Source organism: Cryptotermes secundus, unplaced genomic scaffold (genome assembly GCF_002891405.2).
Source record: "Cryptotermes secundus unplaced genomic scaffold, Csec_1.0 scaffold630, whole genome shotgun sequence".
Classification (NCBI taxonomy): domain Eukaryota; kingdom Metazoa; phylum Arthropoda; class Insecta; order Blattodea; family Kalotermitidae; genus Cryptotermes; species Cryptotermes secundus.
The window spans coordinates 27,757-41,543 of record NW_019720573.1 but is presented as its reverse complement, the minus strand read 5'-3'; the positions used below and the strand labels follow the sequence as shown (position 1 = coordinate 41,543).

Sequence of the window (13,787 nt, the reverse complement as noted above, 5' to 3'; positions counted from 1 at the left end):
TGGCATAAATGAACACATACACATGCGCAAATTTAAGTTGTTAAGAAAATAACATACCCAGTAATTGTCTGTTGGCCACATTGCAGTTGATATTTTGGTCTCATAACTTATCTCCCTGAAACATTCATAAGTTTTGATAAGTTCTTGGAATAAATATTATAATAATAGTATCAAATGTGAATGAGATTTAGGAAATCAAATTTACTCCCATAAAAATTCTGGAATGATATAAAGAACATAGTTTTCTGATTAAATTCAGTTAGATGAGTAGGGTTTGCTAGTGAAGAGCTCAAAATCTGTGCCAGCACCATAGTCAGCCTGTAGTTCTTAGGATGATAAATTCATTATCTGCTGTTCTTCAATCAGGGGCACACAGTAGTGTAGTTGGTTGAGGCACTATACTACAAGCCAGAATATCGTGGGTTCAAGTCCCGATGTCAGATTTTTTTTTTTCAATTGACCTAATCCTTCCAGCCGCACTATGGCCCTGGGGTTGATTCAGCCTCTAACAGAAATGAGAAACAGGAATATTCTTGGAATGTTCTTTGGGGTAAAGGGTGGCCAGCACATAGGGCTAACAACCTTGCTGCCATCTAAGAGCCGATTGTCTAGAAAATGTGGGAACCTCAACATCTCACAACCCTATGGGCCTCCACGGCCTGTTACAGGGATACCTTTACTTTTTTTTTTTGCTTTTATGAAATTACTAAACCATTAGCATCTCTTCAAAGCTCTATTGCAAGAAGCCAAGATTAGGTTACCTGCAATCCATGTTGCAACTGCAAAGTCTGTTCTGGTTTTCAAATTCTTCCAAGATGTCTGTTGAGCAACCATAAGCAAGACCTAAAAATATTTATGATCTGATTAAATTTTGTTCTTGTAACTACAGTTGACATAATAAAAACATTAATCATTCAAAATGTTGTGTAATAAATTATACGCATCAAATGAGAGTTTCTGTATGAAATACATCTAATTGTTATTCTTTTCTTCTTCTTTCTGACATTGAATTTCCAGATTTTCGGTCATTTGTCTTATTTGTTCTTTAGGAAAGGATAGAGGTTTATAACTGAGTCAGAGTAGTGGCAGTAATTAAGGCGCATAGAAGATGGGTGATGCTTTAACTAAGGAAATTACAAATGTATGAGCTGGCATATGCTCTTACACCACTACATTTTCAAGTTGCACAAAACTTGTAATTTGTCATTCGCTACAGTATGATGGATGTTTGAAACCAGAATAAGCTTTAGTGCATGGCATATTTGACAGATAATAATATTCTTAATAATGTTGTTGTCCGTCTTCTGAAAACTTACTGCTTGAGATGAGATTACATGGTACAAATCCTGTTGGCAGGTCCATGTATGATGGATGCGAACAGTTACACCTCTCCTCAAAAGCAAACTGCAAGCAAATCCTTTGGCATCTCTGCAATTTGAATGTTACAGTATTGTTTATATTTCTAAATAAAAATTGTGAGTTTTGAAGTTGTAACTTCTTGTAAAGATATGGTTTGCAAGATAATTTATGAGCCACTCTTGCTTGAAGCTCTGATTGGATATTTGGGCGTACAATTTTGATGGATGTTTATGCTTAAATTATTAAATAAGAGAGTCTATCCAACTTCAGACTGGTGAAAACTAGACACCTGTAAGTTACTCTTTCTGTGTTCAATACTTTGAATTCTTTAAGTACTCCATTAATCTGTAAAATTGTCTGTAAAGTGAGAATCGCTCACTGACTAGTGGAAAATTTTCAGAAACACTGAAAGAATGGAAAAACAGACATTCTGTGTAAGTTTTGAGGTTTTCACGGCGATGACAATGAAGAGAGTCGTCTTCTGGGTTTAGGCACCGTGTATTCTTCGTGTTGGCCGACGTTTCGGAGGAACATAGCGCCTCCATCTTCAGAGCAGTTGAATGGCTGGAATGCGGAGAGGTGTAGCTGTGGTGATAGGATGTGAAAGGCGCTGCTTATATACGAAGTAGGCAAGGGGGTTGGTTAGGGAGAACGGACCAATGGGAGCAGTGGGGAGCGATTAAGACCATATATGGTGTGTGACTAAGGGAGGGGAGGGGAACGGCCAGTGAGTCCAGGAAACTTGAGGTCAATAGCACTAGGCAGTGCGGTAGTCAAGAAGAACCGGTAGGTTGAGGACAGGCTATTGACGTCAATGACATGACGAAGAACTGGTGTGGCTAGTTGGATTCTCTTGAGGGAAAGGACAGAAAGAACAGACATTCTGTTCATTCTGCAAGTTTCTGAAGAATGTATTAAGTTTTACAGATCTTTGTAATTTCTTATCTACCTGTTACCATTGTCATTGAAAATGTTTACAGACTGGAATAGAAAATTCCAGAATTTAACAAAAGATTCTGAACAAATAAATGGAAATACAATACTGGATGGAGAAATAGTAATGAAATTGATATACTACTATAGTCAATAATTTTGTAGATTCTGGTTTTGTTGCACCATATTATACAATGCTCATACACTTACGCATATCCACATCCTCCCTCAAAATAGTTGCCGTTCGTCTCCTGTTATGATTCGGTTTGGAAACATCCAATTTTTGTCAGCACTGTTGATCAGGTCACCGCAAATGTTCATGCGGTTGTCACATTGGTCTTGCATCAGGACACATGGAATACTGTGCTGGGTAACATGAGACATGTTCAGGTCATCACACAGAATTTTGTGACAAGTACCATGGCTAGTCCCTGCTGCTGCTGCGATTTCATTTACCTTTTTGGAGCAGATGGCACACACCAACATTACAACTTCTTGGATCTGGAGTTCAGTTCTGACTGTTCTTAGCCAACCAGTTATGTTCAACTTCCAAACTGTCTCTCACCTGTGCAAAACGTTTGTGCCACTTATAAACAGAATTGTGGCCCAAGGTTGTTTCATCATATGCTTGCTTGAGCATCTTAAACTCTTCACTAGCGAATTTGCATAATTTTTGGCAGAACTTGACGTTTTCCCATTGCTCAAACTGCGACATCCTGAATTTCCACCACTTGCAGACAACTACCCTTCAAAACAGTGTTTCTTTCTTTCTGAATACACCTCATGCATGCAACTACTTCTTGCTGGGAGGAGAGAAGAACAGACATGGCATCATTTTGTGACTACATATATTCACTGTAGAGCATAACAGCTCCACTGTGCGGCCAATCCACAAAATTATTGACTGTAGTAAGTACATTTTAGGTTTAACTAGAGGAATAATTAGAGAGCAAGAACTTAATGTCCAGCTTTCATGTGTGAATAATAAAAAGAACCTGGTGCAAATTAAATGCACATTGAGACTGTTTAAAATCAGTAACTGGCAGAAATATCTGTAAATAAAATGCCTTTCTTTTGTCAGTTATTTGCTGCAGAGTATAACTTGGGGCCATACAGTTTTATTCCTTACAGAATCCTGTTTTTCCTCTACTAAAATATTTTGTGCATGAACAGTACAGCTATTTCTTAAAATATCTGCATAAATTCTATACATGCTAAATAAGAAAATTAAAATTAATAGTCAGGATGTAATATATGTCAGCTTCCTTCTTCACATGTATTATTTAAACATGATGTATATGGTATAGTTTGCTTGCGGACTACAGGCCATGGAGATTTTTTAATATGGTATGTTACAGGATTACCTCTGATGAGTAAGCAAAAGCACCATTCACCCGAGCTCCATACCAAGTATGATCCCAAGTGGTAGAGCAGTTGGTAGTATACGGCAGTTTCAGACGTTTAATTCGCACCTGGAAAACATTTTAAGTCTATATTTTGTTAAATAATTTGATTGTTCAAAAACTCATGCTTCTGAATGTACAAATTTTCGACTTAAAGGATTAAATTAAAGCAGCCAAAATTAAAAATGGAAATATTAGTATTCCAAAATGTATATACTGGTAATATTTCAGCAACTAGCATAGTTTCATTCATGCATGGTGCTGTTTCCATAACACTGGCAATCCACTGCATTGGTAGACTTCATACACATAGTTCTATATATTTTAATCAGACCTTATTGTTGCATATTTGCACTTTTCTAAGATTATTAATTTAGTCATACTTATCCTCCATCACATTACAACAGAAAGTGTTCATATACCTGAGCTTACCTCCAGCAGAGCAATGCTAGTTGCGGTATGGGGAGAGACTGTGATGCCATTCTCTTCTGGCAGGGCCTGATGCTCCCCACTGTGCACAACAAGTCGAGCTCCTGCCTGTGGACTCAGACCTGCTCCCAGGTAATTCTCTTGATCCAGATAAAGCTCCATGGACAGTCCTTACATGTACATGAAATGGAATAATACACAGAATTTCTTTTATCTTTGACATTACACTGTCGGACATGGAAGTGACAGGACAATTCTGGTTACAGTTGTGATAGGCAGTGTACAAGCATATATAGTAATGATATGCAATGCTGGATAGTACTCATATTTTCCAAATCTGTTCTTAGTAATTTGTGCACCCCTCTTGATGTTTATTATTATCATCATCATCCTCGTTGTTGTTGTTGTTATTATTGTTATTATTATTGTTGTTGTTATTGTCATTATTATTATTATTATTATTTCAGCCATTACAAATTAGGCCATCTCACCTATTCCAGTCTATAGTACTGGGATGTATGCTGGATTTATATGTCTCAGAATGGGATCTAACAATGGGCTCTTGTGAATGTGATAATGGACTTTCAATTAAATAAAAAGAGCAGAATTTCTTGATCAGCAATGCTCAGTGGGGGTATTTAGCCAATGTATGGATATGAAACTTACCATAATCTCTGCCTGGAATGACAGTTTTTCTGTCTGTACTGAAAGTGTAGCAATTTCCAAAAGCACTGTTTACGACATGGTTAAAGTACCTGCAAATAAAGTGACATCAATAAAATTTATTCAACTTTGATGCAAGTAGTTCAAAACACGTTTTCATCATTTTCATTCTGTTTAGTAATTTGATTAATTTGTACTTGATTAAAATAAATATTGTTTTATAAAGATGAGACCATATACTGGAATGTGTGTGGATATGTGTAACAAATTGAGGCTTTTTGGTGAGAAACTTAAACTATCTGACAAAACAGGTTTCATGTGATTAAGCCTTTTTAAATTGTACATATTATTACTTGCATTTCTTATTACAAATTATACTCAATTTGTTATCTTATATTGTCAGTGTTTAGTTACAGCTATTATCATTAATTATATTAACATTCTAAACTGGTTTTTAGATAATTGCTTCAATGTATAAGCAAGATCTGTACATAATATTTGGACTGAATTTTTTACTCTAAAATTGTCAGTGTTTTTACTGTTTTTAAGATTAATTCTTTTGTGACTAATGTAAACCTTATCTACTATTAATTGTTTTTTGACAGCTGCTTGATTGATAAGCAAGATGTGATTAAGTTACTTGACGATTTCTGTATCTAATTGGTTGTTTTTCGACCTTGTAAAGATCTTATGCAACGTGAATAAATAAATGAATGAATGAAAAGTTAGAAATTTTTCTATCAGCTTTTGCTTTATTTTACAAAGAGTGTTATTTATAAAACAGTTGAAATGATATTTTAATATTAATTATGAGACAGATGTGACATCCTGATTATAAAAAAAATACATTCTGATTGGTGCTACTTTCTAATTACAATAGATTAGTTTTTGTCAATAATCTTTTTAATCTTTACATAAAACGTTCCATAATCTGGAAAAGGACAATAAATTACCACCAAAATGCCTAACAAGATGCATTCAAGGAAGATAAAATTGGATATCTAATTCATGGAAAAAGTTTTTTAAGATGATAAATGCTAAATAATTAGAAGAGTAAAAGAAAAAATGCTGGAAAGAAAGACTGAAACTTACAATCAGCAATTCCCATGAACAAGATAATTACCAGCATTTCTTCAGTCTAGTGTTCATGCCACAAAAAAAAAAAGCCCCAGCGCATATCTGACATGTGATATATTTTTTATTTCTGTGTCTGGAAAATGCTCCTATCTGAGGTATTTATTTCTAACACACATACACACTTCAGTTTACTATAATTGTTGCCTTGAGTGACACACACACACACACACACACACATATATATATATATGAGAGAGAGAGAGACTAAGGGCAAGGAAGTGGGACATAATTCCCCTAAAATATGAAAGAGGGAGCATGGCCTCCTCTAGAAGCTTGATGATGATGATGACGACGATGATGATGACAATGATGACGATGATGATGATGATAATGATGATGATGATGGAGGAGGAGGCAATAAGTTCACTTTGCATGTAGAATTCCATGTAAAACTGATTCTGATCAGTTAGACCACAGCACTCTAGAATAGTAATTCAGAAAGTTTGAATTTAAAACAGAAAGGGACCACAAAGAAAATTCTTTCAAAGCATAATACTAGGACCAGCCTTTAAAGCACAAAATAAAAACGTTCATTTGGAGTTTATTTTAAAACTTGTTCATATTAGGTGAAGATATGTAGAACAGAATATGTGAACTTTACAATATATTTGAGTTCTTACAGTGTTTCATTTAAGCAGGATTTTCCACTGAAGGTGCAGGAACGAATGAAATCCTTAAATTCATGTCCAAGTTGCTTCCTGACCTCAGAGGAGAAGTTGGTATACAATGCCAGAAAATGCATCATGTCATTGAATGATTGGGTCTGGTTCAGTCTCTTCTTCTCATGTACTGGGGTGTTTTCGGTGGAAGATTCATTATCACCAGACTGTTTTAAGAACAACATAAAAATAAATCTCAGACAGTTAAGTCACTGAGGCCCAAAGAAGTTTTACACAAGTCTATACCCAGTGGTGAATTATATTCTAGAAGTTATGTCATGCAGAAGAGCAAGGAAATATCAAACATACGCTGTAGCTGATAAGACATCTTAAAGAATGTCTTCTGTTTATCAATAATGTGTGAAAATAAATATTGCAGTAGTCTGACCACAAAAACTGTACCATTTGCTTGTGAAATGTAGAAAGTGGTATATTATTAGTTATTAATAATTACTTAGAAGTGTAAGATTTGAAGCTTTAAAGCACCTAAAGTTAATAAAATCTTCTTGGGTTATCAACCACATCTATTTAAAAATGAATAATCTTTCAGAGACCACCTCTGACCCCATCATCAGGATCCAATCTTGATGAACAATGTTTCAGGACCAAAGATGGTCCCTGAAACATCATTTTGTAACAAACTAATACAGCTGATAGCTTAAGAAATTTTTTTATTAATAAATGATAACTCTTGACTTGGAATGCAAAATAATTATTAGAAATGAAAATTTTACTTTTCTATAAACAGAGCTGTCATCTGCTGGTAATGTTGTAAGATCCTCAAATTTCTCTTTAAGGTTATGTCTTGTATTTCCTGAAGTAATATCTGGATAAACAGTATCTTGTTCATGTATTTTATTTTCCTGTCTCTCTTGATAGACTGGTTCCCAAGAAAAGTCCACATGACAGTTGGTGATCACATGAAGTTCTAGAAGACGTGTTCCCAACTCAGTACCCCAGTGTTGGGCTGCAAGTTTTCGCAAATTTGTGCAATGAATACGGTTCAGATTGCAGACTGTTACTGATGGGAACGGTAAGGCTACTACCTGGTCCATTGTCATAGATGTTATTACTGGGTAAGAAATATACTCTGTAGTGGTTGTATACACATCTCGCACTGTACATGCAAACCCAATAATGAACAACAAAGTCCAGATGAAGGAAGATAGTCTGCCTGATGCATGGTAGATATTTTGTAAGCCTGGAATAGTTGTAATTGTGAGATACTGGTGCCAGGTCTTCACCAGTACCTCCCATATATATGGATTCCTCTTTGATGTTTTCTGCATGGGAACTGGCACCTCAGAAATGTTGCTCATGATTTCATATTACTTTATATTTTCTGTCCATTCAAATAATATTATATTTAATTTTTATTTTAAAATTGTTGACTATACTGAGAATTTACTTCTTTTAAAACAAATATCACCACACACACTGACTCATTACTGTTCCAGATGCTTATTGGAAACACAGATTTCCACGTATTGAGAGAGTATAAGAACAAGACAAGCTAAAATTCTTCCTTTGCCTATGTCACATGGTACTCCCTTACTGTAATATCAAAAGAAATAAAGAGAGTGCTTTGTTCTTTTATTCCTTCTTATGACGTAGAACAAACATTTTTTCAGCAACAAAGGAAAGCTACCATACCCTTTGACTTTGCACTAAAATATTAACAGCATAGCACCAAGCCTGTGTCCATTATTCTTCAGTGACAAGTCAGTAGGTGACCACTCATTAGCCACTCTCACGTTAGAAGTTCAAGATGTTACAGAATAAGTATTAGTGGATTATTGATTTGGGTTAAGAGTTTTATGTGATGGCAAAGTAATAACACATTCACAAGAAGTTCTTTTAAATTAAAAATTATGACTGTTCATTCATTATCTTGAAAAAAAGTTGAGAGAATACTCAGTAGATGGATAGGTATAAAGCATATTGCAATAACAATATCATAATACAAAAATAATTTGAACATTTTTGAAGAAGAAAATTAAAATGAAACCATTCAATGTAAAATTTACCTTGAAAATTCCAAAAGAATAATAATAAATACAATTCAGGTTGGAGCAAATAATACTGCTATGGTTTCATGAAATTAAACTTCATATAATCATCACAGAAGTCTTGATCCTGGAATTTGGTGGGTTCCTTTCTAGCTTTACATAACATGGAGAAAGGACTGAAGTAGAGAGTTGATCTGAATTGATCTACTGTTCATTTATGTAAGATGTACTTTAATACATTTATATAAGCTTAATACAGCAGTGAATAAATCATGGTTCATGGGCTGGAAGCAGTCTATAGAACATTTAAACTGGTCTGTGGAAATATTAAGATAATATGTAAAAGTAAGTAAGTAAAGGTATCCCTGTAACAGGCCATGGAGGCCCATAGGGTTGTGAGATGTTGAGGTTCCCACATTTTCTAGACAATAGGCTTATAGATGGCGGCAGGGTTGTCAGCCCTACACCCTTTACCCCCAAGAACATTCCAAGAATATTCCTGGTACTCATTTCTGTTATGGCAATTTTTTTAATTTTGAATTTCCCAAACAGTGTGGAAACATATCAGAAATAAAGAGACAATAATTTGTATTTTGACAGACAATAAAGTTTTTGGCGCCTACATTACATATACTGTATGCGCCAAGATATACAGTACTGAAATGAAAAGACGTCCTTTTGATACCACTGTCTATTCATGTGAAGGTTCCTTGCACAACAGAACCTTCTCAAATCCTGAAGAAATGGTCCGATCACCATGTCCCTGTAGCATTCTTGGGTGACGGTAAGAGCATTGCCTTCCTCATCTTCAATGAAATAGGGGCCTAATATACCATGTGCTGAGATGGCACACCATATCGTCACATGTGTACTATGTAGCAGTTTCTGGATGATAACATGTGGCCGCTCAAAGCCAAGGAAGCAAGTTGTCTGGTGACCACTTCCGTATGAGCAGAAATAATTCTCAACTATGAATACTTTTTCCTCTGTCGAGAGACCCATTTCCAACAACTGCACAACACAATTTCCTTTTCACTACTGGGAATGTGTGCGGCTGGAGTTATGTGCCGTCAACAAATGCACATGCCTGTTTGAGATGCTTTTCAGTACTGAATATTTATTTTCATTTAGTATATCTACAAATGAGAGTCAAGCGAAGTTCAGTCCAGGTGTTTTAACAGCTTGGTAATTTGAATCAAAGTTCAGGATATCATTTTAAAATGAATTATCAGTAGCACAACTGTTACACATTTTTTATATCTATAAATTGTGTTCAGTCATTGCAAACAGTTATCACCTACTATGCATTTAACAGTTTCTGACTAGGTTCCCCAGTCCAAGGTCACTTCAGAACAAGTCCAAGTAGCTCCCAATGAAAAAAGAATAATGTTCACCTCCAATCTAATATGACTATCAGAAGCACAACCTGAATAGAGGAAGAGTGACAGAGAAATTATATCTCTGGTACTAAAATAAATTTATCAGTGCAGTTTGTTACAGAATTAGTAAAAATTAGATTTACTAAAGTAAGGCGTTGATGGTTATTACAGTAAATTTCATATTTATGAACCTTTCGTTGCCTATTCTTTTCATTTTCCTAAAATAATGCAATTTTAAGGCAAAAATATGAAAAAAAAAATACATTTTTGTAGCTCAGTGAATGAAGTCAAAAGATGCACTATATGGTAATGGATATTTTTCTGACTTCAGTCAAATATCATAGCAATTGGGATTATTTTGTGATTATTAAATACAACAGGATACAGAATTTACAGCACTTTATTGTGTTAAACACTTGGATTTTTATTTTGCAGTTCTTCTTAGCTTTACAATGAGGTACATTGTGAAGAACTTCAAACAAAACAAAAAAACTTGGTTTGAAGGCACATGAAACAATATACAGTTGTATAAGTAAAGAAAACCAATATACCACCAGAACCACTGTTATTTAATACTGACTCCTATAAGACTGGGTGCAGTTACAACACCTTTACCAAGGACAGTGAATGCAGCTCCCTTGAACACTGCAACTCTTTCTGAATTCGTTTTCAGGTCTGGAGCCACAGTCTCAAAAATCTTTTTCTTAGGATTGAGAACAGGATCTGGCACTCGAGGATAACCCTCTACATGTATTTCATCTCCTGGTATACTTCCAACAGGTGGCAACAGAACCTCAACTTTCTCTGGTGTACTGGCACACATAACCATGGCTTCAGATGTTATTCCTCGCATCTTCACTGGTTTCAGATTGCAGAGAACAACAACATGACGATTTTGTAATTCTTCCACAGGTACAAATTTTACCAGTCCACTAACCTAAACCACATGAAGAACAAATGTAAATGATACTGGCTGTGGATTTTATTCAGCAATTATAGACTTCAATTTACAGATTTCTTGAAACAAAAGATAGAGTGCACGCAAGCCAATAGAAGTATCCTACATAATAATTACTTACTTACTCATGGAGCTAAGCCCTTCTTGAGAAGCCGCCAAATCTGCAGCACTCAAGAATTTCCCAGCATTTTATGGAATGCGAAGGTTCATTACCGTGTTCACAAGAGCCCTCCACTGGTTCCTATCCTGAGCCAGATCAATCCAATCCATACAATACCATCCCATCCTATATCTCTAAGATCCATTTTAATATTGTCCACTCACCTACGTTTTGGTCTTCCCAGTGGTCTCCTTTCTTCTGGCTTTGCCACCAATATCCTATATGCATTTTTCTCTCCTATTTGTGCTACATGTCCTGCCCACCTCATCCTCCTTGACTTGATCATTCTAATTATACTTGGAGAAGAGTACAAGTTATGAAGCTCCTCATTATGCAGTTTTCTCCAACCTACTGTCACTTCATCTCTCTTTGGTCCAAATATTCTCAACACCCTGTTCTCAAACAACCTCAGTCTATGTTCCTCCCTTAATGTCAGAGACCAAGTTTCACACCCATACAACATAATAATTACATTAATTTTCAATATATGCATTAAATGATTAATACCAAGAAAACGTTTCTTAGCATTTTTTGTTTATATTCTTGTGAAAATCTTATTAATTGTTGTTCTTTTAGTTTGTGGCACAAAAAACAACAAAATGAGATATGGAATATAATTATAAAGCTCAGAATTACCACTGTCCGCGCCTTTTCTTCCCCAACATCAATCTCCTCTACATACAAGGAATCGGCATCTGGGTGCTTCTTTGCCGATATGATGCAACCCACTCTCAAGTCCAGTCTTCCAACATCTACAGGAGGCTCCTCTGATGTGGCCCCTCCACCTCCACTCTTTGTGCTCTTTCCTTCGGCAGGCTTCTCTTTCTTTTTCTTATTTGCTTTATCACCAAGCTTTTGATTTGGTTCATTAGTAGCCAATGGTTTAGGTGTGTCCTCTGCCAGTGCACTTGTCTTCAGAGGCTGATCTTCTTGTGGTTTACTGGTCATATCTTGGGAAGGTAACAGCACCTTGGGTAAAGAAATATTAGATTACACAGTCAAAAGACAAAAATATAAGAAGAGTACAGTCTTCTGAGTTGGAACACCGTGTTGTTCAGACAGTGCCCCACATTTTGGCCACAGCTCAGCTTGCCACCTGCTTCTGCTTGTTTCTTCTTGCTTGGCTTATTCTTCAAGCCTAAAGATGGAGGCAGTATGTTCCTCAAAAATGTTACAACACATGGTCATACATTCTCTTCATAGTCACCATTGTCAGAACCTCAAATATAACATATAAATAAAGAATAGAAAAAAAGAAAACAGTTGAATTAAAAGTCTACCTGTTTAATTCCATTTGCAATCTCCAATTTAATTAACTTATTTTTCCATTCTTCAATTTCATTTCTCAGATGATCATTTTCTGCTTCTAGTGCTTTCACCCTTGCCTTATTCTGCTCTTGAGCTGATAGCCTTTTAACTTCAGCAACCTGAAAAACCAATCAGTATGTAACATAAGTAATTTATTATCTTTAAGGTCTTTCATTCTGGTCCGTCACACTAACCAATTAACAATTGACAGAAGGAACTTGATTGTTAATTTATTATCCTCTAGCAAAACCAAAAGGTTTAATGCTAGAGACGACATTATACTCTGAATTGTTCATTGATTTTTCAGCAGACTACACAGCATTATATCCTACAGGACAGAGTTCTTCAATACACTAAACATGTTAAGAAAGTGCAGAATACACCAATATCACACTATGTTTTGGGAATGCCTTTTCGAATGCTGCAGCTTCCTTGTTGCGACGAATTTGTCTGGCATAGTTTCTTTTTTATTTATTGGGTTATGATAGGTTATTTCAGAAAATCTAATTTTGGTATGACCTTCTGGGATGTAATGCCACATAGTCTGGTGAAAGTTCACACACTGCCTGCTGCTACTTGCATGACTTACAAGTCAAGCATGAAGAGGGGGGGGGCAATATATTCTTATGAATGTCAGTAATCTTCTATCACACTACACAGCATTACATCCCAGAAGATAGTACTCCTCATGATAGGTTAGGTTTTATACGGTCATTTTAACTTTACCTAGAATCATGTGCTGCGAGTTCATCCTTTAGTTAAAACACTTTCACAATCCCTAGATGAACTAACTCAACACTACTGTAAAAAGTCCTTAAGTCTACTTCAAGTAAACAATTCAAACTCAAATATTAGTGAATGCATGGTGTTTCAACCATTACTGCCTCCAACTCTGTTGTATTCGCCGTTTAAAATTTGGCCAATAATTCATACAAGAAAGGCATAACCCCTCCTGCACAACAGAAATTTATATAGCATCCAGAGTGAATGCTGACATGAAGTTTCAGAATTTATTACTGATGACAGCAGAGTCCTATGGACATATTTATTATGCTTGGCACTTTATACCTTCCTTTAATTAAACTGTCCCCTATTTATGTGTATTAAACCTGTTATATACAAAGGGAAGACTGAAAATATATAAATATGAAACAGCCTAGTACCCCACATTTAATCTAATTACCTCAGATTTTAATTTTTTAACCATTTCTTCAGCGGTAATGGCATTGGTTTCTAAACGTAACAATCGTTCGTTCATGGCCATTCTTTTAATACTGAAATTCGCCAAACTAATTATCTTTTTTATTACAATGTTTCGTGCAAAACACATGTATTGCAAGATTCTCGTTACACGTGTGTATCTTTATGACATTGGTATCACTGATCCCGC

The 13,787-nt window shown here is 35.6% G+C and overlaps 3 protein-coding genes across 7 annotated transcripts in view; 1 reads left to right on the top strand and 2 right to left on the bottom strand.

Annotated features, from left to right (window-relative positions):
• Positions 1 to 6,892, bottom strand: part of LOC111869338 (amiloride-sensitive sodium channel subunit beta-like) — a 10,833-nt gene extending 3,941 nt beyond the window's left edge. For both annotated transcript variants that reach the window (XM_033753380.1, XM_023860794.2), the window contains exons 1-7: positions 6,545 to 6,892; positions 4,791 to 4,879; positions 4,128 to 4,294; positions 3,657 to 3,764; positions 1,317 to 1,428; positions 762 to 843; positions 58 to 115 (exon numbers count right to left, since the gene is read on the bottom strand). In XM_033753380.1, coding sequence (XP_033609271.1) covers positions 58 to 115; positions 762 to 843; positions 1,317 to 1,428; positions 3,657 to 3,764; positions 4,128 to 4,294; positions 4,791 to 4,879; positions 6,545 to 6,768 — 840 coding nt within the window. In that variant the 5' untranslated portion in view covers positions 6,769 to 6,892. The remainder of the gene's footprint in view (positions 1 to 57; positions 116 to 761; positions 844 to 1,316; positions 1,429 to 3,656; positions 3,765 to 4,127; positions 4,295 to 4,790; positions 4,880 to 6,544) is intronic.
• LOC111869345 overlaps positions 1 to 7,891 on the top strand; it is an 85,527-nt gene extending 77,636 nt beyond the window's left edge. For 2 of the 4 annotated variants that reach the window (XR_002843651.2, XM_033753404.1), the window contains 2 exons: positions 4,191 to 4,256; positions 7,463 to 7,891. Coding sequence is in view for 2 of the 4 variants with exons in the window: in XM_033753404.1 (XP_033609295.1) it covers positions 4,191 to 4,197 (7 nt within the window). In the remaining 2 variants the exon portion in view is untranslated. Of the gene's footprint in view, positions 1 to 4,133; positions 4,257 to 7,462 lie in introns of all 4 variants that reach the window. The other 2 variants (XR_004513547.1, XM_033753405.1) reach the window with 2 other exon arrangements.
• A 2,469-nt stretch (positions 7,892 to 10,360) lies between these two features.
• Positions 10,361 to 13,772, bottom strand: LOC111869329 (aminoacyl tRNA synthase complex-interacting multifunctional protein 1). The gene is made up of 4 exons (XM_023860785.2): positions 13,581 to 13,772; positions 12,370 to 12,516; positions 11,726 to 12,058; positions 10,361 to 10,908 (listed from the first exon to the last, which is right to left on the bottom strand). Exons 1-4 carry the CDS (start codon positions 13,725 to 13,727, stop codon positions 10,537 to 10,539), a joined length of 999 nt encoding a protein of 332 aa, XP_023716553.1. The 5' UTR covers positions 13,728 to 13,772; the 3' UTR covers positions 10,361 to 10,536.
• Positions 13,773 to 13,787: the final 15 nt, after the last annotated feature.

Coding starts and splice junctions, on each gene's coding strand:
- LOC111869329 (XM_023860785.2), bottom strand. CDS start 13,727: ATGTGTTTTGCACGAAACATTGTAATAAAAAAGATAATTAGTTTGGCG. Junction 12,059..12,369: donor TTGCAAATGGAATTAAACAG/GTAGACTTTTAA, acceptor TCTTTACCCAAG/GTGCTGTTACCTTCCCAAGA. Junction 10,909..11,725: donor AAGAAAAGGCGCGGACAGTG/GTAATTCTGAGC, acceptor CATGTGGTTTAG/GTTAGTGGACTGGTAAAATT.